The sequence below is a fragment of the Silurus aristotelis genome, assembly GCF_946808225.1.
Source record: "Silurus aristotelis genome assembly, chromosome: 3".
In the NCBI taxonomy this organism is placed as follows: Eukaryota; Metazoa; Chordata; class Actinopteri; order Siluriformes; family Siluridae; genus Silurus; species Silurus aristotelis.
In genome coordinates this window covers 6,570,545-6,593,913 of record NC_139576.1, presented here as the reverse complement: position 1 = coordinate 6,593,913, position 23,369 = coordinate 6,570,545, and the positions used below count along the sequence as shown (strand labels likewise).

The following is a 23,369-nucleotide window of genomic DNA, read 5'->3' as shown; positions in this document are numbered from 1 at the left end:
TTCACTAAACCTAATATACTACCTTTATAAACAGAACCTCCAGTTATCATTGAGAAACCTGAGTCACAGCAAGTTATACCTGGAACCAGAGTGAAATTCGGTGTACTTGTTTCTGGAACTCCTCCGCTGACCATCAAGTGGTTCAGAGATAGAAAAGAGCTTTTATCAGGGGTTGACTGTTCCATTCACAATGATGACTCTTCAAGCTCACTTGAGCTGTTTTTCACTAAGCCATCAGACTCTGGAGACTACATTTGTGAAATAAGCAATGACGTTGGCTCGGATTCCTGCCAAGCAACACTCTTTGTCAAAGGTTTTTCACTCATTTCGATTTTATTTAGGGATGCATCAATACCATTTTTGTTACTCATAGATACCTAAAGTATACTAAAATGGTTTACTTGCTTATTATTCAGCAACCAGGGGTATCCTGTTCGGATAAATAGATATTACAAATCAGTACAAGCTACTATTTATTTCACATTGTGTACTCAAGCATGACAGTTCTCATTTCAAACAATGAAACTAGATGACACTGCTCTATACCAGTGGTGGATGAAGTACAAAAAGCATGTACTTGGCGATGCCAAAAAAAAATCTAGTTGAGAGAAATAGTTGTGAAAGGAAGGAGGAAGACAGTGAACAATTTCTTGGTAGGCTACTGTTTAGATACAAGCCGTTGTAACGCGTTGAGTCTGGGTGAAGGGAGAGCTCGCTAACTCCAGTTGCAACAGAAATCATATAAGCACAGACAGGTTTCCAAAACTCGTGCTTTTTTATTTTTTTATTTTTAAATGCAGTGGCATGCTATTCCCAAAATACCGCTATGCTCCTAAAGGAAGCGCAACATATTTCACCCGTTACACCGTGTGTAACGTGTCGTTCGTTAAAGCCTGTGTAAAGTACATTAGTGTAGACAGGCTTATAGACAGGTGCGGCTTATTTAAGTTAAAAATTAAAATATTTGTAAAATTCAGTCGGTGCGGCTTATATATGAGTGCGCTTTATAGTCCCGAAATTACGGTACAATAAAAAGAATGATATTTGACTTTGCTATGTAGTGAAGTTAAAGTGAAAATCTCCACAAATAGAAATACCTCAGTAAATTACAGATACATGAAAACGCTACTTTAGTACAGTAACAAAATAAGTTTCGGTCAGGTTAGTCTTATTGTAGGAAATACCATAATGCTTCCTCAGAGTGTGCAGATCGGCTTTGCTACTTGATCATTTTTTTACAAGTACATTTAAATGAGCATGGTAACAAGCTAATCCCAGATACAAATCTTGGTATTGATGCATCTCCAGTTTTAATAAATGTTCTCATACACATTTGTGTTTAAAAACTCAAATAATATATGTTCATATTTCTCTTCCTTTTTTTATTTTTATACAGAACCCCCCAAATTCACCCGAAAGCCAGAAAAGGCTTCAGTAGTAAAACCTGGCCAATCTGTCATTTTTGAGTGTGAGGTGACAGGCACACCAGAAATAGATACATACTGGTTTAAAGATGGTAATGACTTAAGTTCAGACGACAAGCATAAAATGAGTTTTGTCAACTCGCTGGCACGTCTTGAGATTGCTGGTGCTGATCTCAAAGACAGCGGTGTATATTACTGCGAGGCCCGCAACCAGGCCGGTAGTGAGAGCTGTAGCATGGATCTGAAAGTGAAAGGTTGGTGCATACTTTGGCAAAGTTGCATAGTTAATTTTGCATTCAGAAATACAGGCACACTACACTGAGTATACATTTTTACAGTATACATGTGCATCTCTTTCTTCACATTACAGAGCCACCGGTTATTGTAAAGCCTCTCGCTCCTGTAGAGGTTGTGAAAGATTCAAATGCATCTTTCGAGTGTCAAATTAGAGGCACAGCTCCTTTCAAAATAACCTGGCAAAAAGATTCCAAGGAGCTAAAGCCCAGCATCAAGCATGTATTCTCTCTGAAAAATGGTTCGCTAATGTTACTCCACATACAGAAATGCGATGACTTGGATGTTGGCGAGTACCAGTGTACTATTTCAAATGATGTCGGAAGTTGTTCATGTAGGACAACACTAATCATAAAAGGTTGACTCATACAGTATAATTTCTTACCTTTAAAATGTTACTGACACTTTAAACTCACTTAACAACACAACTAATATTCTTTTCAACTCCCCTTCCTACCAGAACCACCATCATTTGTAGAAAAGATCCAGAATGTGACTACAGTGTTGGGGAATGTAGCAGAGTTTTATTGTGTTGTGAAGGGTTCACCTCCTTTGACCATACAATGGCAGAAAGATGAAGCATGGATCTTGGAAGATGCTGAGATTGTGAGGACATTTGAGAACAATGTTGCTACATTAAGAATTCCCAAGTGCCAGTCGAACCACAGTGGAAGATACACCTGCCAGGCTGTGAATGATGCAGGGCAGGAAAAGTGCTTTGCTACTCTTTTAGTTAATGGTTGGTTCACATATTTGAGTTTTCAATTAGTTTCAATTATATATATATATATATATATATATATATATATATATATATATATATATATATATATATATATATATATATATATATATATATATACATCCCACAAATGATTTCATTTATATATTCTTTTTGAAATTCAGAGCCTCCCCAGATTATTGAGAAACCAGAGATTATAAATGTCACTGCTGGAGATCCGGTCAGTTTTGAGTGCAAGGTAACAGGCACTGCGGAACTGAAAGTGAAATGGAGTAAAGATGGCAAAGAGGTTGTCTCATCCAAGCAACATACTCTTAGTTTTGCCAACGACGTCAGTAAACTTATGATTCAGTCTGCACAGTTAGATGATGGAGGAACCTATCTCTTTGAGGTCTCCAACTACATTAGTACCTGCAAGTGTTCAGTGACTTTGAATGTCCTAGGTTAGTGTTTTATTAGATAATAAATAAATAAATTACCCACAATATTTAAAATGATGCTACATATGCATTACTTTTGCCTCTCTTGTTTTGAATTAGAACATATAATTCCTCCTACCTTCAACAAACCCCTGAGTGACATGGAGGAGATTCTCAGTTCCCCAGTTAAACTAGCATGCAATATATCTGGATCACTCCCAATCTCTATGGAGTGGTTTAAAGATGGAACTAAACTGACAGGAAAAACCAAGCATAAGCTGTTTCAGGACAACAACAGTGTCTCTTTGGAGATTGAGCAACTAGAGAAGGCAGATACTGGAACCTACGCTTGTAAACTTACAAACAAAGCAGGCAGTTGTGAATGCAGTGGAACACTGAGGGTGAAAGGTGAAAAACATTACAGATTTGATTCAAATTTCAAGCTCATTTACATTTAGGTACAATAATACCTGCCACTTCTTTAACACAATTGTCTGTATTTCTGTTCTGAAAAAAAAAAAATTTTAGAAATCCCAAGCTTTGTGGTGGTGCCCAAGCCGCAGGCAGTCATACCAAATACCACTGTTCGTTTTACAAGTACTTTTAAAGGAACACCTCCCTTCACAGTGAAATGGTTTAAAGAGGATACTGAACTGATTACTGGACCATCCTGCTTTATTGGCCTTGAAGGCCTGTCAAGCTTCATAGATCTTTTTGCTGTGGGACTTTCGAACAGTGGGCCATACTCTTGCCAAGTTAGCAATGATGCTGGTACAGCGAAATGTACCGCAAGCTTATTGGTGAAAGGTCGGACATTTTTTATTTCTGCACGGCCGCCATCTTAATTTGAATTTTATCATTTGCTTTTTTTTTTTTTTGCATTTTAACGTGTTCCTATTTGCTTTTTTTTTTTTTTGCTATCTTTATGTTGCTTTTATCATATTGCTTTTTTATGTCTGCAGCCTCTTCATCAACATCTTGCATCTTTTTCATTCTTTATCAACATGCTTATTTCTGCCAACCATTGTTTGCTAATCCTTTGATCTTTATTTTAAAGCCATCTTCTGTCCTAGATTAGATTTTGAATATGTGATTAAGCTAACTTATGATATTTTTTAACCTTGTGCAGAACCACCTGAATTTGTTCAGAAACTCCCAGCAACGAAGTTTCTAAATATGGGATTGCCACTCCGGCTCGAATGCAAAGTTACTGGCACGCCACCTTTGAAAATAAGCTGGTTCAAACATGACCATGCAGTTACTGAGAGTAGCAACGTGAGGATGGCTTTCGATGGATCGGTGGCAGTGCTGGAGATTTTACAGACCTCTTGTGATGATGACGGTGTGTACACTTGTGAAGCTCAGAATGATGCAGGAACTAAGAGCTGCAGCACCACTCTCTCAGTCAAAGGTTAGTTGATGGGTGATCTATATATATATATATATATATATATATATATATATATATATATATATATATATATCTCAATGTGTGTGTGTATATTACATTCATATGTCTTCTTAAGCTCTTGGAAAGTCTATTCTTGATCAACCAGTATTAGATATGCATGTTAACTCTTAAAATGACATTTAAATTATATATTTTTCAGAACCACCAACTTTCACCAAAGTGCCCTCACCTAGTGAGGGGCTGAAAGGCAAAGATGTCAGTATTAGCTGTGAGCTGAAGGGACATGCACCATTTGAGATAACCTGGTATAAACACAAACAACTCCTAAAGGAAAGTAGAAAGTACAAATTTGTGTCTGAGGGACACCATGCTACCCTACACATTCTTGGACTGGATGCATCAGATGCCGGTGAATATGAATGCAAAGCCTCAAACAATGTAGGAACTGATACCTGCCAAGGAGTGGTGAAACTCAGAGGTTAGTAAACCGGAAACAAAAAATCTGTGAAATCGACAAACCTTTCTGTATTTGGATTGTCTTCGATGAATCTGTTATTAATCTGATCATGTCTTGCCATTTAGAGCCACCAGTTTTTGTACAGAAACTGACCAATTTGACAGCCATATCTGGTGAGGAGGTTACATTTGTGGCAACTGTCAAAGGCTCTGAGCCAATCACTGTATCTTGGGTACAAGACAAGGACCATGTTCTTAGAGATGGTGACAACAGAAAAATTACATTCGAAAACAACCAGATAACCTTGAAGATCTTTATAGCTGATTCAACCACTGCTGGGAAATACACTTGTGAGATTAAAAATGATGCTGGTGTGGCACAATGTGTGGCAAACTTAACTGTTCTAGGTTTGTAAAATTCTTTCATTTATCTTTTTATTTTTTTGCTTCTCTTCTTAAAGTGACTTTTGTCTGAGACTAGTTGATTGTTTTTCAGAACCCGCTGCCATTTTGGATAAGACAGAGTCTGTAAGTGTCACAGCTGGTGACCCAGCAGATTTAGAATGCACTGTGTCTGGAACTCCAGAGCTTAAAACAAAATGGTATAAAAATGGAAAGGAGCTATTGCCTGGACCAAAATACAAAATCACCTTCTCCAAAAATGTTTCCAGCCTCAAGGTGTTGTCCACAGACAACGGTGATATTGGAGACTACACCTTTGAGGTCTCAAATGAAGTTGGAAGTGATAGTTGCAAGATGCACCTTGGTGTTTTAGGTTAGTAGTCTAATATGATTTTCTTTTAAATTCATCTGACCACATACTGACTGACATCACTGAATGTGGTTGTTAAATGCGTAAAGTTTAAGCATCTTTATTGTCTTTCTTGAATAATTATCTTTTGAGTGAAGTAAACTTCAAAGTTTTGCACCACAGTCCTAACCAATGACTATTTCTTTTAAACAGATAAAATTATTCCCCCCGCCTTCTCAAGAAAATTGAAGGACATACCCAGTATCATTGATAAACCTATTGAATTGGATTGCAAGGTCTCAGGTTCTGCACCTCTTACCATTTCTTGGTACCACAATAGCGAGGAGATTAAGAGTGGGCCAAACTATGAAATTAGTTTTGCTGAGAACACCTGTAAGCTGAAGCTGCCCATTGTAAAACTACATGATGCAGGTTCATACAAGTGTAAAGCAGTTAACAATGCTGGAACTGCTGAAACTTCTGCCTCACTTGATGTTAAAGGTCAGTAATTAGGTTTGAGAAAACTCATTGATTCTCACTAAATAAATCCTTCATAGAAGAAAGATTTGGTGTTAAGAGTTTTTGTGTTCAACTTTTTAACAGAAGTCTTAAACGGCAGCATTATGATTGATAGAAAGAAAGTTTTGTAATGCATGGCCTCTTACAACTTCCAAAATTTTGTTGGTCCAAAAATAATGTTGATTTCTTTTTCTACACATTTATTACAGAATCTCCATCTTTTGTGACGCCTCCTCAGCCAGTTGAGGCACTCCAGGGATCAAATGTAACATTCACTGCAACTGTGAGAGGAAGTGCCCCATTAAGGCTGAAATGGTTTAGAGGCAGTAAAGAGATTGTGCCTAGCAGAGCCTGTGAGATTGCTCTGAAAGGAGATGTAGCTACATTGGTACTCGTTAACATTGGCAAATCTCATGCAGGAGAGTACACCTGCCAAATTATTAATGACGTTGGCAAGGAAAACACCCCTGTGATGCTTTTTGTTAAAGGTTAGTTCACATAATAGCTGTCGGATCAAAACACGTTGTAAAGTTGTGCCCGAGTTATATAATGGATAATTTTATGTTTTTTTTTTTTTTATGTTTTGATCAGAACCTGCACGCTTTGTCAAAAAGTTGAAAGACATCCCTGTTGAAGTGGGCAAGTCAATGATACTTGAATGCACATATGCTGGAAGCCCTAAGATTCTGGTGAAGTGGCACAAAGATGGCCAGGAGATCTTCTCCTCTTATAGATACAATATTACAACTACGGAGACCTCCTGCATTCTGGAGTGTCTCAACAGTGATAAAGAAGCAGGAGGGAAATATTCATGTGAAGTTTCCAATGAAGTTGGCTCTGACACCTGTGATGCAACAGTGTCCATTTTAGGTTTTTTTAATATTATTGTTATTTTTAAAATATCATTATATTCTTAGTAGACTGGAAGAAATGATAGTTTGCATGCTTTCTTATTATTCTTGGTGTATGTTGTGACTTTTTAGAGCCACCATTCTTTATTGAGAGCTTGGAACCAATGGAAGTGACCGCAGGTGATGCCGTCTGCCTGAAATGCCAGATTGGGGGCACTCCTGACATCAAAGTGTCCTGGTTCAAAGGGGATGGCAAAGTGCGATCTTCTCCAACCTGTAGAATCGAGTACTCCAAAGGTGTCGCTTGTTTAAAATTAGCCAAAGCCACCAAAGCAGACATTGGAGAATACAGTTGTAAGGCAGAAAACAACATTGGGTCTGCCTCTTCTAGTTGCCACTTAACTGTACAAGGTGAACTTTATGTCTAAAACCTTTTACATTTTTGCCTCTTAAATGGTCATTTATTTTAGGTGTCACTTAAAAAAAGAATCAAGTGTGTAATTGTTTTAATGATTTATATATATATTTTTTTTTTTTTACCCCAGAGGCCAAGACACCACCATCTTTCCCAAAGAAAATCACTAGCATTCAGCAAACTGTAGGACAACCTGTTCAGTTTGAGTGCCGTGTTGCAGGATCATCTCCACTAGAGATCTCTTGGCTTAAAGATGGCGAAGCTCTCAAGAGTGGCCCAGAGTACACAATGTCATTCGATGACAACTCTGCTGTCCTGAGAATTGCAAAAGGAGAAATGAGACACTCTGGAGAATACACTTGTGTTGCAACAAATATCGTTGGAACTGCATCTTGTCGAGCCAAACTCACACTTCAAGGTCTGCTCATTTCTATATTTAAGATCTATCAATGTGTAGTTCTTAACATATAGTGTTAACCTGTGCTTGTTTGGGTTTGTTATACTGTTTAACCTTTTCAGAGCCAAGATACCCACCTGTGTTTGAAAGAAAGCTTTCACCTGTTGAAGTTTCAGTCGGAAGTTCTGTGGAATTATCATGCCACATGACTGGCTCATTGCCCATCAAAGTCACTTGGTCAAAGGATCATAAAGATATCCGCACAGGGGGCAATTATAAGATATCCTGTGTGGAAAACACAGCACAACTGACTATTCTGAAAGCTGATAAGGCTGACACTGGCCGCTATTCTTGCCATGCTACTAATGATATGGGAAAGGACTCTTGTTCAACAGAGGTCACTGTGAAAGGTATCTGGTGATTTCTTATGTGCGCTTTTCAAATTTTTACTCTTATGTTTCGATTTAAATTCACTCTTTTTATTCTTGTAAGAAGATCATTAAAAGTGACTATGCAAATCTGTGGTCAACATATTCTGTGTTGAATGTGCTGATCTAAAATATGTTGTTGAAAATACATAAAATTTAATTGTAAACAATTGTGATTTCTAGAGGAGAAGATTCCACCAAGCTTCACCAAAAAGCCCCCACAAACCCTTGAGGAAACGGAGGGCAAGTTGATGAAATTTGAGGCGCGTGTCGCTGGATCGCAGCCGATGATTGTCAACTGGTACAAAGACGACAAAGAAATATTTGCCACTGACAGATATGAAATGACCTTCAAAAGCAACATGGCTGTAATGGTGATAAAGGGCTCTTCCAGCACAGACAGCGGTACTTATACATGCAAGGTCACCAATGAGGCTGGTTCTGCTTCTTGCCAGGTTTCAGCTCATATTACAGGTGCATTATTTTCTGAACTGCATGGATTTTTTTTAACATTTATAAACACTTTACTTATACTGTAATTTACTGTATATTATACTTGGAGGACATTCTATTAACCATGTTTTCATTCTTTTATTATGTTTTTTCACTTTCATAATGCAGCACGGAAGGTACCTCCAAGCTTTGATGTGCCACTTAAACCTGTAACACTGAATGAGGGTGAGAGACTTGCACTTAGCTGCCATGTACGTGGCTCTCCACCACTGAAAATTCAGTGGATGAAGGACAGAAGGGATTTGACCTCCTCTGCCACCACCAAGATCACCTTTGTTGATGGCATCGCTACACTGGAAATGCCTAATGTGTCTAAAACAGATGCAGGAGATTACCTTTGCAAAGCAACCAATGAAGCTGGTAGTGAGTTCTGCAAGTCCAGAGTTACCATCAAAGGTATTTCATTCCCAACCCATGGATTTCTATTAACATGCACAGTATTAATTCTATTAACGTGTTAATTGTTCTAACACTAGTTTCAGATTTCTTTGTCATTGTATAACTTGCTTTATTTCCTTTACTTGCTAATACCTAAGATCCTAATATAAGAATTTCTTGCACTATTTTTAATGGTATTTATTGTTTATTGTAGAGTAAGGCCACTTGGCTGTTAATGAAATCAGGTTATCTCTTAGCCCTCTTATGTTCCATTTTCGTGTCACTGGGGACGACTTTCTTTGTAATGTATTCCAATAGGAAGTATCTTTGGTTCCTCTGCTAAAGTTTTCTTTCAGTCACTGGATACCCCAGATGCTGTATTGGTTTTTTTTTGTTTGTTATTGATTTTTTTTTGTTATTGATTAATCTTCAAGCACTATTAATTAACATTTAATCAGGAGATTTTATCCTTGTTTTAATTTCCTTATATTCGGTAGGCTACTCACTATTATAAACCATCGTCAGTGGTTCCTTCCAGTCAAAATACAGTAAATATATTCTCCCGGTTAATACAGGAGACTGCGTTAATTGCAGACACACATTTATTACAGTATAACCCTTACCCTTTCCCTAATCGTATATTATCTGCCTTATTCGCTGATACAAATGGGGAAAAAAGGACCGTTGGCATCTCTGTCATCATTACCCATGATCCTCTGCCTCCGTTGCTGTGGAGCCAGAGCCAGATAAAAGCAGTCGTGCTGAGTGACACGAAAATAGATGGAAATTCATGTCCGTGAACACAACACAATGCTCCTGACTATATAGCAAAATGCTGTGAGACTGTATTGTATGTCTATATAATAGTTTCAGGCCTTATTATTATATTCATATTTCTTATTTTTGTTCTGTAATCCAAATTAACAGAGAAGCCAAAAGCTCCTGCTGCTCCTTCTCCTGCAGCACCTGCAGCACCTGCAGCTCGTGAACCAGCAAAGAAATTAGACAATTTGTTCTTTATTGAAGAACCCAAGGGTGTCCATATCACTGAGAGTAAGTGCTCCTTTTTTTTTTTTTAGACAGAAGGTTAAATATATTGATTAAATTGAGATTCACAGTTTATTGTGCTTGCTGTAAAGCACCTACTGATGGTGTTAAATTCACAAAAAGATACTTTTCTGAAAGAAAACAAACGTTTTTTGTTATATATTTACAGAGGGCACTGCAACCTTCATCGCCAAAGTTGGTGGTGATCCTATTCCTAGTGTGAAATGGATGAAGGGCAAATGGAGGCAAATGACTCACGGTGGTCGTGTTGCCATTGTACAAAAGGACCAAGATGCCAAGCTGGAAATCAGAGATGTAACCAAATCAGATGCTGGCCAGTATCGTTGTGTAGCATCAAACAAACATGGAGAAATCGAATCCAGCACTGATCTGACTGTTGAGCAGAAGAAAATGGTTACACCTGAAATGGTCACATTGAAAAAGTGAGCTGGACTTAAATTTCGATGTAATAGTTTATTAAAGAAGCAAACATGTTGTTCTAAATAAAACAATTCAACATTCTTTTTTTGCTTTTAGAACACCATCAAAGCAAAAAAGCCCCAAGGAGGACAAGGAAATTGATATTGTTGAGCTGCTCAGAAATGTGGACCCCAAAGAGTATGAGAAATACGCACGCATGTACGGTATCACCGACTACCGTGGCCTTCTCCAAGCTATTGAGTTTCTAAAGAAGGAGAAAGAAGAAGAACAAATGGCAAGACCTGTGAGTAGTCTATTGTAAATTTTATGCAACTATTAATTTTTTGTCTGAATTTCTGTTCTAGAAAGATTTTACTGGACTGCAGTAAGCACTGCGAGCAACTCAGAGACACTGTGGACACTGACAGTATTTTATTCTGTTGCCATGGTTTCCATTTTGATACTATATTGTCTTGGTTTTAGGAACTGGAACATACAAGACGTGAGTCAGAAGAAGAGGATCTATCCAAACTTGTGGCTGATTTACAGAAGAGAATGGAACAAACTGAGGTGTGACTTTCTATTTATTTACAAGCAGTTTCTTGAATGTTATGCTCTACAAATGATACATTTTAATATCATGATACATCAATTTCACTATATACACTATATTACCAAAAGTATTTGGTCACATAGTCATAAATATTGCATGTCCTTTTTTACATTTAGCCCCGATTTGCTTTTATAATTCCCTCCACTCTTCTTAGTAGATGTTTCACTAGATTTTGGATTGTGATTGTGGAGATTTTGCACATTCAGACACAAGGGTGTTGGTAAAGTCAGGTACTGATGTAGGTAATGGGAGGAGGCCTGAGGTGCAGGCAGTGTTCACATTCATCCCAAAGGTGTTTAATAGGCTTTAAAGCAAGAGATCTTCCACTTCAACCCATGTAAAGCAGATATTCATGGAGCTGGCTTTGTTCACAGGGGCATTGTCATGCTGGAACAGGTTTTGGTCTCCTAGTTCAAGTGAAGGGAAAATCTCATGCTACTGAATCCAAAGACAACCTAGACAACTTTATGCATTCAGCTTGTGACCCAATACTTTTGGCAATATAAATATAATGCCTTTTTAATAATATATAATAAAAAGAAGAGAGCTGGTCCAAATTACCTTTCATATTTTCTTTTCTTTTTTTAGTCTTAGTTTCATTATTAGCCGTTATTTGTCACATATACATTAAAGACCAGCGAAATTCTTTTCTTCGCATATCCCAGCTTGCTCGGAAGCAGGGGTCAGCTATGATACAGCACCCCTTAAGCACAAAGGGTTAAGGGCCTTGCTCAAGAGCCCAAGAGTGGTAGCTTGGTGATACCGGGGGGTTGAACCCCATACCTTCCAATCAGTAACCCAGCACCTTAAACAATGAGCTACCACCTACACGATGAGCTACCACTCCCCCTTAACATGCACATTTACCTAAATATATAAAAGTACTGATAAGAGGTTTTGTTTAAATAAAAAGGTTAGAAATTATATCTGTTTCAAGTGTTTTTATTTAGTCTGAAAGGTGGAGAGAAGAAGGCAGGGGGACCTCCAATATAAATTATGACTAGAACCTCCAAATGTCTACAACCGGCACTGAGTGTATTGCATGGCAGGATATACTGTATATGTGTCATATTTATTTATTGGTCCTCATGCCCACAAATTCCTTTCTTGTCCTTCACATGCAGCCTGTAACACTGATCAGAGACATCACTGACCAAACTACAGTCGCCAATAAAGAGGCTGTGTTTGAGTGTGAGATCAAAATCAACTACCCAGAGATTTCACTGTCCTGGTACAAAGGCACCCAGAAACTTGATACAAGTGACAAGTACGAGATTAAAGTCGTTGGTGACCGCCATATCTTAAAGCTCAAGAACTGCCAGGCTCGGGATGAGGGCAGTTATCGCATTGTATGTGGGCCGCATATCTCCAGTGCCAAACTGACTGTTTTGGGTATGTACTGTATTTCTTGTAGAAATCCTTCAGATAAACAATAAGATGATGACTATTATTATTATTATTATTATTATTATTATTATTATTATTATTATTATTATTATTATCATGAGTAGTAGTAGTAGTAGTAAGTGTAGTATTGTTATATTTATTATTATTATTATTATTATTATTATTATTATTATTATTATTATTATGAGGAGTAGTAGTAGTAGTAATAGTAAGTGTAGAATTTGTATATTTATTATTATTATTATTATAATCATCATTATTATGAGTATAATACTATATTATTATAGTAATAAGTATAGTATTGTCATATTTATTATTATTATTATTATTATTATTATACATTATTATACATATATTTAAATTCTATTAAAATCTATTTGATTTCTAAAATGTTGAGATTTTAATGTATTCTTTCTTTCTTTTTTTGTTACAGAAGGTGAAGTGGAACAGCGCATGGAGGATGTTGCTGGTAAGGAAGGACAAACGTGCACACTTACATGCCAGTTTTCCATACCTAATGCAAAGGCTCAGTGGTTTAAAAATGGAAAGCATTTAGAGCCACATGGGAGGTACACATATTCTGTGACCAATTACACTCAGAAGCTATCAATTAAAGATGTTAGACCTGAAGACCAAGGAGAATATACCTGCAAATATAAAAACCTTGAAACAGCTGCAAATCTTTGGGTCGAAGGTGTGTATGGTGTCCTCAAACTCACACTCTTATCATCTAAAAACGGAAAAAAAAAATAGACCATTTACTAACCTCTTCCATCTTCATATGTAAAAAGTCTTGTGTTGCACAACGCACTCTTCTCTTGGATGTTTAAACCATCCTCATCTTCTTTATTTTAAAGAGTTCTTTCTAAATTCTGTATGAATCGCATGGATAACTGAGAATGAAGAATTGAAGACATGTCTTCATGTTTATGTATACATTAAGTCAAGCAAATCAGGCTTGCTAACCATCAAACTTTTCAACAATCATTTCTCTTTAGCGGAGCAAATACATTTTACTAAACGAATCCAGAACATTGTCGTTCGGGAACGACAATCTGCGACTTTTGAATGTGAAGTGTCGTTCGACAATGCAATTGTAACCTGGTACAAGGACATATGGGAGCTTAAAGAAAGCCCGAAATATACATTCAGGAGCGAAGGCCGACGGCACTTTATGATCATCTGCAATGTAACTTCGGAGGACGAAGGTTTGTCCAGCTGCAATCCTGCTGGATTCATTTTCTTTATAAATCGCTTTGATTTTTTATCTTAATATCCGTCTGGTTTAAAAACAGATCCAACTAATCTAATGAACGATTCTTTAGGCGTATATTCAGTGATTGTCAGATTGGAGCCCAGAGGTGAAGCCAAAAGCACAGCAGAGCTTTACCTGTCAGGGAAAGGTCTGTAAAATACTGTTAGAACCTGTTAGTATTCAACGGAATCATGTGTATTATAGTGTATTTTTATGTCTATAACACTATTTCACTGTCCTTTTCACAGACATTGACATAGGAAGGGTACCTTATGGTAAGTATTTTAGTTCGAAACGGCCATAATATAGAAAACTCATTCAGACTACTTATATCGGAAAAATCCGATATATTCCGGTTATTATCGATAGAAATTCAATTCATATTTAAAACCCTCCAGATATTCCTGATTCATCAATACAAGTCCCTGAAGCACCATCTGCATTTGCTACTGAAGGTAAGAAGGGACTTGAATATCAATTCAGTGATGAAGATCCTAAATTCTGATAAACACGCACTAATTTGATACTTTATTTCCGAAAGCTGTATCGACTGTCGAATACTATCAGTACGAGGAAAAGATGAAAATAAAAGGTATAACCTCTACTTGAGCTTTGTTCATTATCTCACAAAATCATCCACTAAAACGGACCACATCAAATATTAACCAAAATCACCCCCATCTGCTCGTCCAAAATACATTAATATTAAATGATCTTATTAGAATGGGATTGTGAATGTATGTGTGCATCCTCAATATCTTCGGGTTATTGTTTATAAATAACCAATTAACATCACTGTATTAAAAAAAGTTGTTATCAAATGTAGTTCAATTACCTGCTTCCTTAAACATTTCCAATGAACTGTCACCCTTCAGCAGAGTATGAGTACAGAACAGAAGAAAGGATAGTAGAGGAAGTCTCTGTTAAAGGTATCATCGAAAGCTTTCCATCCTTGTTCTTTCATTTAAAACCAGAACCACAAACTCACCCTCTTTTCATCGCATTTGTGTTTGTGTGTTTCTCCTCCATCGTGTCTTCCTAATATTATACAGGGTCCATTTCTTCATATGTTTGTCCTTGTTGTGTGTCTTTTCACCAAAGTTTGTGTAATGTGTTCTTATTTGTGTAACATCACAAAGATGTTCCTCTTGATCTCATGTTTCATTTGTGTTCCATTACTGTGTATGTTCCTTATTATCCAACTTCTTACAGTATCTTTTCTAATCACCTTTGTGATCTATTATTCTAAATAAATTTTTTTTGTTCCAACAGTGCCAAGAATTCCTGTGGAAGAGATTTTTGAGAGGAAGGCACTTGGAGTGAGAGAAGAAGTACCAATCAAAGGTACTCAAATGATAAATGAATGTCGGCTACTTTGTGTTGTTCCCCGCAGATCAACTGTCAAACAATCCTAAATGCCATAAAACATGTATATAACTTTGTTAGTTGATGCCTTGGGCTGTTAGTGATAAGCTCTTTGTTTCTGAGTATTTGTTTGCGTGCTGGCTGATCTGACACAACTGTGTCAGTGTATGCTGAATTTAAAAACTGAGCACAATGTGCCAGGAACTGGACTTCAACTTACAACAAATTTGTTGAACAAAGCTGGTGAAAGAAAGCATGACTGTCCCTTCTGTGGTCCAGCTTCTCTGCATACTTGCTTCAAATTCAAGGCACCTTGTGCTCACTCTTTATTATAAAAGCTTATTCCTCTTAATATTTTCACAGAACTTCGTTTGCAGTCTGCTTTTCTGTTGTCCTTAGCCATGAAATACATCCAGATTGTTGTCATTTCATGTTGTCTGTTTATTAGTGTTGTGAAATATGGTGTTGGCTTTTGGTAAATTTGAATCTTTTTCATGAGCATGATATCAGATACCTGATGCCGGTGTTAATAACAGCATCCCTAGCAAACGTCATCTTTACCTTTTCGTCTTATCTTTAGTAACTATCCTTTCTATTTGTTTTGTGTCCTAGTTTCTCTTTTTTTTTACTTTCTGTAATTCTTGATGGCCTTCTTTCTTTTTTTGTATATTATTTGTAATTATATATATTATAGATTTATATATATTTGTAGATTTTATCTAATGTATTAATTGTTCGTCAAGTTCCTGAGGCGGTTGAGAAACCTGAGGAGAAACGCATACCAGTCGACGAAAGGATAGAACCACCAAAAAAAGGTATACAAAGCTCTCAATGTTTTGTTGTATGGTATAATGTAAAGTTTGTTCTTTTGTCCATCTTTTTGTCCAGTCTCTTAAATATGTGTTCATTTTATTCTTAACTCTTTCTTTATTTGTCTTTGGCTACTTTAAATGCATGATCCTTCATCAATAATAATAATACAAATATACTGAAAACTATTTTCAAGTACCCGAAGCTAAGAAACCTTCAGAGGAGAAAGTTATACCACTCAAAGTGAAAGAGCCGAAAGAAGTTCCAGCAAAAAAAGGTAATACTGTTAAATGTATTTTATTCTTGTTATACTTCTGGTGCTGCTTTCTAACAGCTTTTAAAATACTGTATGTGTGAGTTCCACTGTACAGTGTGAAGTTTTACAGTTTCTCTCTTAACTCTTACATTTTTACCTTTTTTTTTTTACTACCATGTTTGTCTCATGTAACTTTAAAATAACATTGTGAACAATTTCAATAAAATTGTTTCCTTTGTGAATTTCTTTTTCGGATATTTTAAAAGAATACGAAGAAGCACCTGCTCCTCAGCCAACACTGCCTGCTCCAACCAAAGGTATTTGTCCAGTCTTTCAATTTCTACTACGTAATTTTTCTTTAATACTATGATATGTTGTTTTTGTATTGCATTTTTCTTTTTATGTTGTATTGTGGAGTATGTTTGACCGTTTCATATGTTTGTCCACAGTCTACTATGACTATCTTTCTTTGTCTGTTCAAACGAAATTATTGGATGTTTCCGTATTTTTAATTTTTATTTTTTTTATTTTTTGTAATTCTACTTTTGTGGATCTGTTTATGTTCTCTTCTGCATCATTTTAATAGTCTGATATATAGTCTGTGATCTTGTGTCAGGATCAGATTTGTCAGTTTTGCTGTCATGTTGTTTTGCTGTCATGTTTTGCTGTCTGTTGTGTAGAGAACATTTTTTATTGTTATATGGCAGTCAATATTGTCAACCCTTGTTAAAATACTTCTTTCCAAAGTCTTACAGTTTCTTAACATTTTACATTGCATTAAAAAAAGTGCCAGAAGTTGCAGTACCAGTGCCTAAGCCCAAAGAACCTACACCTAAACCTCCATCAATACCTGAAACAAAACCAGAGCCCAAGCCAAAGGCCAAGCCTGAGCCAGCAACTGAAAAGAAGCAAGAACCAAAGCCTGAACTGAAGCCTGTACCTAAGAAGGAAATTGAACCACCTCCATCCAAAGGTAGTTTTTCACTTAAGCATTCTGCTGTGTTTTTGTATGCTTTATCCCTTTATCATGTTGTATGTTTGTCCTGCTTCCACCATGGAAGTGACTCTTCTTTGTCTGCTTTAAATTATTGAATGTGAATTAAAAGAAAAAAAAATATCTTCTTTTAAGCTCCTTTGGAGTTAAAGAAAATAAAACCAACTGAACCAGAACCACCAAGGACAGTACAGACCAAACCAGAACCAGCACCAGTTCCTAAGGACATAGTCCCTCCAAAAGGTATTAGCACATGATAGCTGTATGCGAATGTCCTGCTTTAAATGTGCCTGTTTTGACTTGATTGTCATTAGCCATGCTCTTATTCTTTCAGTGGCTGTTTTGTGCTAATTGTTCTTGTTTTCTTTCTCTTAAGAATTTTCTATACAAAAAAAGACACCATTGTTTAAACATTTTAACTATAATAAGCAAATCCTAATCTTACATAATTGTTTTTATAGTCAATTAAATCTTATTCTGTAATATTACACATCAGGCAATGCGCTGCATGTGATTCTTGTGCCCTTGTGTAAATATCTTCTCTTCTTTTCAATTTCTTTGTTCTGACTGTGTCAAATTTCTTAAAACAGTGCTTTTTATGGCATTGTGCTAAACTTTAATGTCCTTTTAAAGTACAAGAACCTTCCAAGAAGCCTGAGGTTCCCTCATATTTACCTGCAAAAAAAGAAGTGCAAGAAGAGAGGAAAAAGGAAACTGTTCCTGACCACAAGGATGTTACATCTGTTCCTCAAATATCTAAACCAAAATATGAACCTGTAGCAGAGTCCAAGCCTGAAGTGATATTGGAGGCCAAACCTGATCTTAAGACTGAACGTAAACAAGAAGTCAAATCTGAACCTAAACTTGATGTTAAGCCCGAGCTCAAACCTAAAATCAAGCCTGAACCTAAACCTCAGCTTAAGCCAGAGCCCAAGCCAAAAATGATGGCTCAGCCTACACCTGAAATCAAACCCATACCTAAACCAGAGGTTAAGCCAGAGCCCAAACCAAAGGTTAAGCCCGAGCCTGAACCTGAGATAAAACCTAAGATTAAGCCAGAGCCCAAACCTATGGTTAAGCCTGAGCCTAAACCTGAGCTCAAACCTGAAGTTAAGCCAGAGCCCAAACCTGAAGTTAAGCCAGAGCCCAAACCTGAAGTTAAGCCAGAGCCCAAACCTGAAGTTAAGCCAGAGCCCAAACCTGAAGTTAAGCCAGAGCCCAAACCTATGGTTAAACCTGAGCCTAAACCTGAGCTTAAACCTGAAGTTAAGCTAGAGCCCAAACCTATGGTTAAGACTGAGCTCAAACCTGAAGTTAAGCCAGAGCCCAAACCTATGGTTAAGCCTGAGCATAAACCTGAGCTCAAACCTGAAGTTAAGATAGAGCTTAAACCTGAAGTTAAGATAGAGCCCAAACCTATGGTTAAGCCTGAGCCTAATCTTAGACCTGAAGTTAAGCCTGAGCCCAAACCCGAAGTTAAGACAGAGCCAAAACCTAAGATTATGCCTGAACCTAAACCTGCAATTAAACCTGAACCCAAACCCGAAGTTAAACCAGAGCCCAAACCTAAGATTATGCCTGAACCTAAACCTGCAATTAAACCTGAACCCAAACCAGAGGTTAAGCCAGAGCCCAAGCTGAAGGTTAAGCCTGAGCCTAAACCTGAACCCAAATCTGAGGTTAAGACAGAGCCCAAGATGAAGGTTAAGACAGAGCCCAAGCCTGACATCAAACCTGAACCTAAACCTGAACTTAAGCCTCTACCTAAACCTGAAATCAAGCCAGAGAAACCTGCACCAGAGAAGAAACCTGAGCTACTCCTACCAAAAGGTAGTTTTTGCCTCTTAGTGATTCTCTCTTAAATGGTTAATGTCTAATTTTGTCCCAAACATGTTTTGTGTGTTTTACCTACTGTGTGTTGCTGTGAGTTTGTCTAGCTTCTGATTTGGAAGCATTTCTTTTGTCAGTCTTTATGTTTTATGTTTATCTTTAAATTGGGCTTAAAATCAAAATGTGTGTCATTTAAAGTTCACATGGGGGAAGAAAAACCAAAACCAACTCACCCAGAACCAGCCACTGTGGCTCCTAAGGAAGTATCTCTTCAAAAAGGTATTAGTTCATGACTTTTATGTCAGCAGATATTCTTCTGTGCATGTCTATGTGTTGGTTTGTCCTCCTCTTAGCCACGCTCTTTTGGGAAAAAAACAAGTGGCGCTTTGTTGAATTATTGTGTTTGTCCTGTTTCTTGTTCTTGTTTTTATGCACAAAACTCTTTCAAATTCAAACGTTACTGGCATGAGAAAGATTAACATTTTTACTGCCAATCTCTTATAGTACTAAATAATGTGGTGATCCATGGAAGAATTCTCTTTAATTTCAATGTTCTTTTAAAGTGCAAGAACCTTTCAAGAAGCCAGAGATTTCTTCAGACATACCTGGACAGAAAGATAAAGAAGAAGTGTCACAGTTTAAGAAAGAAATTGTGCCTGTTAAGCAACCTGAGGTTTCTTGGAAGCAAACAAAAATGACAGAAGACGGTGTAATTGGGTCTCAAGAACTGAGGGGAGCACCTGTCACAAAAATAGAAGAAAGGATAGGTGTTCTGCATAGGAAAGAATTTGTCTTAACTTCAGACAAAGAAATGAGCCCTCAAGAACTTAAGGTAGAACTAGTACCAAAACCAGATAAACAGCAAGTTAGTTCACTAGGGAAAAAAGAAATTATCTTAATGTCTGAAGAAAAAATAGTGCCTCAAGCACTAAAGGTATCACCTTTGCTGAAACCACTGGAAATCAAAGACTTTTTTATGCCTACAAACCAAGAAGAAAAAGTAGAGTCTTTACATATTATCGAGGAAATGAAAGGTATTCCACTTAAAAAGAAAGAACTGATCGTAACATCTGAAGGGAAGTATGTGTGTCAAGAGCTGAAGGAATCATCTGTGTCAGAATCAACTTCTTCAGAAGATCTTGTGGCTCAGAAAATTAAAGTACAACCTGAACCAAAATCAGACAAAAAGGAAAGTATTTCACTTGCAGAAATAGAAAAAACAAAAGATATTCCACCTAAGAAAAAAGAACTAGTCAGAACCAGAAAAGAAAAATCTATACCTGAAGAGCTGAAGGTAGCACCTGCACTAAAAATAGAGAATAAAGAAGGACTTTCACTTAAGAAAAAGGAAATTGCAGTAATATCTGTGGAAGAAAAGCCGCCTCAAGCATTTACGTTAAAACCTGTACCAAAAATAGAGAAAAAAGACGTCATTCCGCTTAAGAAAAAGGAAATTGCCACAATGACTGAGGAAGAAAAGCCGCTTCAAGCTCTTACGTTAAAACCTGTACAAAAAATAGAGGAAAAAGACGGCATTCCACCTAAGGAAAAAGAAATTTCCGTAATATGTGAGGAAGAAAAGCCACCTCAAACAATTAAGGTAGAACCTGTACCAAAAATAGAGAAAAAAGTAGGCATTCCACTTAAGAAAATGGATATTGCCATAATGACTGAGGAAGAAAAGCCGCCTCAAGCTCTTACTTTAAAACCTGTACCAAAAATCGATGAAAAAGACGGCTTTCCACTTAAGAAAAAGGATATTGACATAAAGACTGAGGAAGAAAAGCTGCCTCAAGCACTTAAGGTAGAACCTGTACCAAAAATCGATACAAAAGAAGGCATTCCGCTTAAGAAAAAGGACATTGCCACAATGACTGTGGAAGAAAAGCCGCCTCAAACAATAAAGGTAGAACCTGTACCAAAAATCGATAAAAAAGAAGCCATTCCGCTTAAGAAAAAGGATATTGCCACAATGACTGAGGAAGAAAAGCCGGCTCATGCTCGTACATTAAAACCTGTACAAAGAATAGCTAAAAAAGACGGCATTCCACTTAAGAAAAAGGAAATTGCCACAATGACTGAGGAAGAAAAGCCGCCTCAAGCTCTTACGTTAAAACCTGTACCAAAAATCAATGAAAAAGATGGCATTCCACTTAAGAAAAAGGATATTGACATAAAGACTGAGGAAGAAAAGCCGCCTCAAGCACTTAAGGTAGAACCTGTACTAATCAATAAAAAAGAAGGCATTCCGCTTAAGAAAAAGGAAATTGGCACAATGACTGAGGAAGAAAAGCGGCCACAAGCTCTTACATTAAAACCTGTACCAAAAATCGATAAAAAAGACGGCATTCCACTTAAGAAAAAGGATATTGACATAATATCTGAGGAAGAAAAGTCGCCTCAAGCACTTACGTTAAAACCTGTACCAAAAATCGATAAAAAAGACGGCATATCACTTAAGAAAAAGGAAATTGCCATAATATCTGAGGAAGAAAAGTCGCCTCAAGCTCTTACGTTAAAACCTGTACAAGAAAAAATTTATAAAAAAGACAGCATTCAGCTTAAGAAAGAGGAAATTGCCATAATATCTGAGGAAGAAAAGTCGCCTCAAACGATTACGTTAAAACCTGTACAAGAAAAAATTAATAAAAAAGACAGCATTCAGCTTAAGAAAGAGGAAATTGCCACAATGACTGAGGAAGAAAAGTTGCCTCAAACGATTACGTTAAAACCTGTACAAGAAAAAATTGATAAAAAAGACAGCATTCAGCTTAAGAAAGAGGAAATTGCCACAATGACTAAGGAAGAAAAGCCGCCTCAAGCTCTTACGTTAAAACCTCTACCAAAAATCGATAAAAAAGACGGCATTCCACTTAAGAAAAAGGATATTGACATAATAACTGAGGAAGAAAAGCCGCCTCAAACACTTACGTTAAAACCTGTACCAAAAATCGATAAAAAAGACGGCATTCCACTTAAGAAAAAGGAAATTGCCACAATGACAGAGGAAGAAAAGCCGCCTCAAGCTCTTACGTTAAAACCTGTACCAAAAATCGATAAAAAAGAAGTCATTCCACTTAAAAAAAAGGAAATTGCCATAATATCTGAGGAAGAAAAGCCGCCTCAAACTATTACGTTAAAACCTGTACAAGAAAAAAATTATAAAAAAGACGGCATACAGCTTATGAAAAAGGAAATTGCCACAATGACTGAGGAAGAAAAGCCGCCTCAAGCTCTAACGTTAAAACCTGTACCAAAAATCGATGAAAAAGACGCCATTCCACTTAAGAAAAAGGAAATTGCCACAATGACTGTGGAAGAAAAGCCGCCTCAAAAAATTAAGGTAGAACCTGTACCAAAAATCGATAAAAAAGACGGCATTCCACTTAAGAAAAAGGAAATTGCCACAATGACTGAGGAAGAAAAGCCGCCTCAAGCTTTTACGTTAAAACCTGTACAAGAAAAAATTGATAAAAAAGACGGCATTCCACTTAAGAAAAAGGAAATTGCCATAATGACTGAGGGAGAAAAGCCGCCTCAAGCACTTACGTTAAAACCTGTACCAAAAGTCGATAAAAAAGACGGCATTCCACTTAAGAAAAAGGATATTGACATAATAACTGAGGAAGAAAAGCCGCCTCAAACACTTACGTTAAAACATGTAACAAAAATCGATAAAAAAGACGGCATTCCACTTAAGAAAAAGGAAATTGCCACAATGACTGAGGAAGAAAAGCCGCCTCAAGCTCTTACGTTAAAACCTGTACCAAAAATTGATAAAAAAGAAGTCATTCCACTTAAGAAAAAGGAAATTGCCATAATATCTGAGGAAGATAAGCCGCCTCAATTGATTACGTTAAAACCTGTACAAGAAAAAATTTATAAAAAAGACGGCATACAGCTTATGAAAAAGGAAATTGCCACAATGACTGAGGAAGAAAAGCCGCCTCAAGCTCTAACGTTAAAACCTGTACCAAAAATCGATGAAAAAGACGCCATTCCACTTAAGAAAAAGGAAATTGCCACAATGACTGTGGAAGAAAAGCCGCCTCAAAAAATTAAGGTAGAACCTGTACCAAACGGTAAAAAAGACGGCATTCCACTTAACAAAAAGGATATTGACATAATGACTGAGGAAGAAAAGCCGCCTCAAGCACTTACGTTAAAACATGTAACAAAAATCGATAAAAAAGACGGCATTCCACTTAAGAGAAAGGAAATTGCCACAATGACTGAGGAAGAAAAGCCGCCTCAAGCTCTTACGTTAAAACGTGTAACAAAAATCGATAAAAATGAAGGCATTCCACTTAAGAAAAAGGAAATTGCCAAAATATCTGAGGAAGAAAAGCCGCCTCAAGCGATTACGTTAAAACC

At 37.0% G+C, this 23,369-nt stretch overlaps 1 protein-coding gene across 29 annotated transcripts in view; it reads left to right on the top strand.

Annotated features, from left to right (window-relative positions):
- The window catches only part of ttn.2 (titin, tandem duplicate 2), a 179,061-nt gene that overhangs the window by 50,684 nt on the left and 105,008 nt on the right, over positions 1–23,369 (top strand). For 10 of the 29 annotated variants that reach the window (XM_083536168.1, XM_083536178.1, XM_083536167.1 and 7 more), the window contains 39 exons: positions 35–313; positions 1,397–1,678; positions 1,795–2,076; positions 2,179–2,457; positions 2,625–2,903; positions 3,000–3,287; positions 3,408–3,686; positions 4,009–4,290; positions 4,490–4,768; positions 4,873–5,154; positions 5,243–5,521; positions 5,711–5,998; positions 6,226–6,504; positions 6,608–6,886; positions 7,000–7,278; positions 7,413–7,700; positions 7,802–8,089; positions 8,291–8,581; positions 8,729–9,016; positions 9,926–10,051; positions 10,215–10,488; positions 10,583–10,769; positions 10,949–11,035; positions 12,203–12,470; positions 12,919–13,179; positions 13,484–13,693; positions 13,811–13,888; positions 13,989–14,015; positions 14,139–14,195; positions 14,282–14,332; positions 14,616–14,669; positions 15,013–15,084; positions 15,849–15,920; positions 16,112–16,192; positions 16,438–16,488; positions 16,959–17,144; positions 17,301–17,408; positions 17,799–18,995; positions 19,194–19,274. In XM_083536168.1, coding sequence (XP_083392294.1) covers positions 35–313; positions 1,397–1,678; positions 1,795–2,076; positions 2,179–2,457; positions 2,625–2,903; positions 3,000–3,287; positions 3,408–3,686; positions 4,009–4,290; positions 4,490–4,768; positions 4,873–5,154; positions 5,243–5,521; positions 5,711–5,998; positions 6,226–6,504; positions 6,608–6,886; positions 7,000–7,278; positions 7,413–7,700; positions 7,802–8,089; positions 8,291–8,581; positions 8,729–9,016; positions 9,926–10,051; positions 10,215–10,488; positions 10,583–10,769; positions 10,949–11,035; positions 12,203–12,470; positions 12,919–13,179; positions 13,484–13,693; positions 13,811–13,888; positions 13,989–14,015; positions 14,139–14,195; positions 14,282–14,332; positions 14,616–14,669; positions 15,013–15,084; positions 15,849–15,920; positions 16,112–16,192; positions 16,438–16,488; positions 16,959–17,144; positions 17,301–17,408; positions 17,799–18,995; positions 19,194–19,274 — 8,898 coding nt within the window. The remainder of the gene's footprint in view (positions 1–34; positions 314–1,396; positions 1,679–1,794; positions 2,077–2,178; positions 2,458–2,624; positions 2,904–2,999; positions 3,288–3,407; positions 3,687–4,008; positions 4,291–4,489; positions 4,769–4,872; positions 5,155–5,242; positions 5,522–5,710; positions 5,999–6,225; positions 6,505–6,607; positions 6,887–6,999; positions 7,279–7,412; positions 7,701–7,801; positions 8,090–8,290; positions 8,582–8,728; positions 9,017–9,925; positions 10,052–10,214; positions 10,489–10,582; positions 10,770–10,948; positions 11,036–12,202; positions 12,471–12,918; positions 13,180–13,483; positions 13,694–13,810; positions 13,889–13,988; positions 14,016–14,138; positions 14,196–14,281; positions 14,333–14,615; positions 14,670–15,012; positions 15,085–15,848; positions 15,921–16,111; positions 16,193–16,437; positions 16,489–16,958; positions 17,145–17,300; positions 17,409–17,798; positions 18,996–19,193; positions 19,275–23,369) is intronic. The other 19 variants (XM_083536160.1, XM_083536153.1, XM_083536152.1 and 16 more) reach the window with 13 other exon arrangements.